The sequence below is a fragment of the Papaver somniferum genome, chromosome 10, assembly GCF_003573695.1.
Source record: "Papaver somniferum cultivar HN1 chromosome 10, ASM357369v1, whole genome shotgun sequence".
NCBI classification, from domain to species: domain Eukaryota; kingdom Viridiplantae; phylum Streptophyta; class Magnoliopsida; order Ranunculales; family Papaveraceae; genus Papaver; species Papaver somniferum.
This window is the reverse complement of record NC_039367.1, coordinates 110,903,290-110,908,378: the sequence shown is the minus strand read 5'-3', so window position 1 is coordinate 110,908,378 and position 5,089 is coordinate 110,903,290. Positions and strand designations below refer to the sequence as shown.

The 5,089-nt window shown below is 47.3% G+C and overlaps 1 protein-coding gene across 1 annotated transcript; it reads left to right on the top strand.

The window, feature by feature from the left end:
• Positions 1 to 2,116: 2,116 nt before the first annotated feature.
• Positions 2,117 to 3,079, top strand: LOC113316081. The gene has a single exon (XM_026564311.1). It carries the CDS (start codon positions 2,117 to 2,119, stop codon positions 3,077 to 3,079), a length of 963 nt encoding a protein of 320 aa, XP_026420096.1.
• Positions 3,080 to 5,089: the final 2,010 nt, after the last annotated feature.

Sequence of the window (5,089 nt, the reverse complement as noted above, 5' to 3'; positions counted from 1 at the left end):
TATATGCAGGTGTAGATAATCCACAGGGCTAGGTGGAAAGATCCTAAGCTATGATACACCAAAGAAAAAAGAGCGGCGAAGCACAGGATAGAACCGAACGGCGCAAAGAGCGAGGTATCACGTGGGTCGGACGTGATGGCCCAACAGTTGTCGGATGTGACGTGACCTTTATCTCCTGACAGGTCGGGCGGACGATCAGAAAGCACTCGGTCAGACGAAGGAAGATGGTCAAACAAAGGAACAAGAAGAAAGAAGGGTGACATCGTGTTAACCAGACGATCAAGACTCGACCTCGGGTGAAGAACTATCAAAAACCAAGACTCTATCGGTCAAACCAGAAATTCGGGCGAGCAGTGCAGGTCCGATAGGAAACAACTAAAATTGATGTAATGTGACCAACATTGTAATTTTGTTGTATGTCGACCTTGGCCTATAAATACAAGGGCTGGTCGAGAGAGAGAGAGGCAGGTTGAGAGAGAGAAAAAGAAGGCATCATACTCGAGTTTTTGAGCTTCATCATTTGAAAGGGAGAGAACAACTTGTAATCAAAGAAAAGAAATAATAATACTCATCCTTTCACCCCGTGGACGTAGGTAATCATACTGAACCACGTATATCCTTGTGTCTATGTTTGCTTGTGTACCTTTACTTCGTGTTAAACCATCTTCTACTTCGTTGGATGTAGTGTGTGGTTTTATGCCACTACATTCTGGCGCCGACTAAGGGGACCGTCTAAGTTCTCCGAATACCTTGACTGCATGAGCCAACAGAGACGATCCAAAATCTCCTAAAAACACTTTGCGTGTTAGTTGATGCTATGGGATGAACTCTGTTTGGTGAAGTCTGTTTATGTTTGTTTGATTTGAAGTTTGTTGATATAGTTGAGTTTTCATTGCTGAAGTCGTGTCGTTAGCAAATATTTTCGTTGGGTCGATTCCGAACAGTCGACTAGTCTTCCTTGTAGGCGAGTCTATTTTTGTGTCTTAATCTTCGTTTTCATAGTATTTTTCGCACTGGTCTTCGTATTTCGATCTTAGTTTTTGTCCTACGATTTCAACAACGGAATTCCCATAAAACTCCTAAATAACATCTTTGATGTGTGGTTGAAGTTGCTTGAGGTTCCATGTTGGCTTGGGGAAGTGCCAAAACAACAGCACGGCGAGATTATCGGTCGCCGGTGAAAGAATCCAAGGAATCAAGGTAAGACATCCCTTTGTAGTTCCAAGGGAGTACATAAGTCTTGGTCCAGTTTTTGCCATGGCGTGCTGACCTCATAAAAGTACGAATTTGGACCTTTTACTCACAAAGAGCTAGGTGTTAATGATTTGGAGTCCAGGGAATGTAGGACAAATTGTAGTTAATGTAGAGTCGTGGTTCTGAAAGCGACTTCGTGCAACCTTGAGAGCGACGTAGCATGATACCTGTCTAAAAGAAACACTTAGAGTCTAAACAGGGCAAACTGGCGAGGTCAGCGTGGTAGAATAAAGGGAATCGTACTTTTGAGACTCAGTTTTAGTGTCAGTCACCTTTTTCTTTTTTTTTTTTAAACAAAAAAATAACGTATGTACTATAGAAACTTTTCAAAAACAGGTCAAAGTAAGGTGTTGTCTGTTTTCACTGACGTAGGTAGGGACGACTCTCGGACTCACAGTACACTGTGTCCGATCGCTAGCACGTCAGGGATGGGAAGAACTCCGAGGAACCGCACAATCACCGGCAGTAGCATGCATGGAGGAGTAACTGGGCCGAGGCGAGGGAGTGACGGGCATCCACCACCAGAGGAATCACGAGCTGCTGCAAGGGGTATGCCAACTGTAGACGAGGAGATCGATCTGGGACGAGACGATGACCCATCGCCTATGGAGCAAATCGCTTCGCCCCAAGGAGGGATAATCAAATAGATGGACTTACCGCGTCAGACACAGAAGATGATGAAGAAGCGTTAATCCTGCATGCCCAGAGACGAAACATCAGACGACAAGCTGAGTATCAAGAATCCCTCGGGCGAGAGCAAGAACGACTCAGGCGAGTACAACTAGGACGTGAAACAAATATTAGGGTCGATCCGGCGACATCGACTCAGATACCCCCCACTGTACCACCTCCACCACCTGTGATGACGGCGCCACCCCCTGCCCATTTAGGCCATCCAAATGGTCACTCTAGCCATGAGACTACAGATCCGACACTACTCGCAATTCTAGAAATCCAAAGAAGTCAAGAGGCGGCTTTAAGGGATCTTCAGCAGAGGAACCTAGCTCTAGAGTTCGAGAATTATCAACTACGGAACTTAAGGTCGAGGTCGAGAGGATCTTCTAGCCGAGGGACATCAGGTCCCCAAGGCCGAATTAGGCAAGTACCACCAGCGGTAGGACCGAGCAATTCCGGTCGATCAGGACCACCCCCGACACCACCTATCAGAGGATACGATCCACCCGAGGATTCATCAACAGACGACGAGAGGCACGAGAGGAATAATCAGCAGAGGAACACAAGGTCCGACAATGCGACCGAGGCCAATCTAAGGGAGTTAGAAGAAAAGGTAAGGAAGCTGTCAGGAACCGGCGGAGAAGATAAGCTAGCCGAGGTCATAAGCAAGGCCGAGATGACCCCTTTCACCCAAGATCTAGAACTAAGGGCCTTCTCACCTAAGTGCACGCTCCTCACCTTCCCATCCAGGTTCGATGGCACGGGAGACGCAGTTGAGCATTTGAAGATGTACACTATGTCCCTAATCCAATGGAAGAACCATGAGGTGGTAATGTGTAAGTTCTTCCCGGAAAGCCTGGAAGGCGAGGCAAGGAAATGGTTCTACAACCTCTCACCAGGAACAATTGACAGTTACGAGACTCTAGTTGAAGCCTTCCTTGAAACGTACAAGCACAACAGCAGACCTCGGCCTAGGGTCAACAGGTTATTCACTTTGGCCCGACGGTTTAGAGAGCCTCTCATATCATTGAATGATCGATGGAGAAATTTGTGTACAGAAATTGGGAAGGTACCAGTCGACCAGCAGATATTCGGGGTTCGAAAACGCACTAGGGAGGTCGGATCCCATCTGGATAGCCATGTTCACTGAAAAGCCGAAAACATTGAAGGAAATGAGGAAAATGCAAGAACATTTCATCGCCCTAGAAGAAATTTAGGAAGAATCAAGGGATAGGGGAGTGCAAGAGGCTAGTGCGGTGCCCGAGTCGACATCGGAAGATGTTCAACGTCGGCCCGAGAAGAGACCGAGCCCACCTATGCGAGGAAATGGGAATAAGGAATGGGTAGCTAAAGGAAAGAGGCCGAGGCACGAGGCGAGAACATACACCCCTTTGAATGCTCCACTAGAAGAAATATTCAAAGAGGTCGAGAAAAGGAGTGATATCATATACCCATCTTCATGAGGGATATAGTTCGAGGAGACCAAGGATCACCCAGAGTATTGCCGTCTATCGAGGCTACTCTACAAATAACTGCCGAGAAGTAAAAGACATCGTGCAACATCTTATTCGAGAGGGTTACCTGAGACAGTTCAGTCCGACACCCAACCAAGACGACCACATCGCCCGATGCACCCGTCCACTAGGTCAGAATCAACAGATCCACGCAGTTTGTCAACACGATTTTGCATTCGACCACTCAAGCATACAATTTGAATCCTGGAATCCTGTCTAGAATCCACAAGAGGGATCATAATGGGAAGGAAATTTTCAGTGTCGCAAAAACTTTTCCGATAGAACCCTGGATGCTGCGACCCATCTTTTTCTCGGCTCAGGATGTCCCGATGAACGGCCAAGATCACAGTGATCCCTTGGTTATCACCCTGCTGATTGAGGAATGGGGCGTAAGAAGGATACTAGTGGATAGTGGTAGCTCAGTCGAAGTACTCTTCTACGACACGTTCAAGAGGATGGAGTTGTCAGATGATATACTCGTCCCATCGACATATCGTATCTACGGTTGTAATGGGACAGTGACCATCCCAAAGGGAGAAGTAACCCTAAGGGTATCAGACGAAGGTGGTTACCTAGATACGTTAACTACATTCTGTGTGGTCGATGTCGCCTCGCTCTATGAAGCTATTATCGGGAGACCGTGGATCACGGGAATCAAAGGAGTGGCATCAGCTTATCATCAGAGGATACGAGTCCCAACGTACAAGGGGATAGCTGAGGTCGTAGGAGATTCACAGGCATCCCGACAGTGCATGCAGGTCGATGCCCAGATAAATGAGGAGCGGCGAGCATGACAAAGGAGAGAGAAAAACAAGGCCAAAGAAACCAAAGCCGCAGAGGAACTGGAAAAAATTATTTCGCAGGCGGTCATGACATACGAAACACAAGGAAACGAGCCTTCATAGCAATTAAAGGAGACGACGCCGATGAAGGAATCAAAACCAAACTTCTCGGCCGTGGAACCTACTCGGGAGATTAATTTAGGAACTGTAGAAGAACCAAGGATAGTAAGGATCGGGTCCTTACTATCAGACGAACAAGTAAACCAGCTCGTGGCGGTGCTAAAGAAAACATGGACGCGTTCGCATGGAACGTGCACGATATGGAGGGCATAGCTCCGGAGGTATGCTGTCACTATTTAAAGATCGACTCAAGCTTCAAACCAGTCCGACAAAAGATGAGGCGAGTCGCACCAGAATTACACACACCCGTCGAGAAGGAGTTAAAAAAGTTACAAGAATCGGGAATAATCAGGAAATCACACTACCCACAGTGGATATCCAACATGGTCGTGGTACCAAAGAAAAACGAAGGAGTCAGAATCTGCATTGACTTCAACGACCTGAACAAAGCCTGTCCGAAGGACAGTTTCCCTCTCCCAAGCATCGATCAACTGGTGGAATCTATAGTAGGGCACGAGGCACTAACATTGATGGACGGATAGACGGGGTATAACCAGATCCCGTTGGCCCCCGAGGATCAAGAACACACCTACTTCTTCACGCCGAGGGGCCTATACTGCTACACCAAGATGCCGTTTGGTCTGAAGAATGCGGGCGCCACATATCAATGGTTGATGGGCGACATGTTCGAAGACCAGATCCACCACACCATCGAGGTCTATGTAGACGATATGCTAGTAAAAA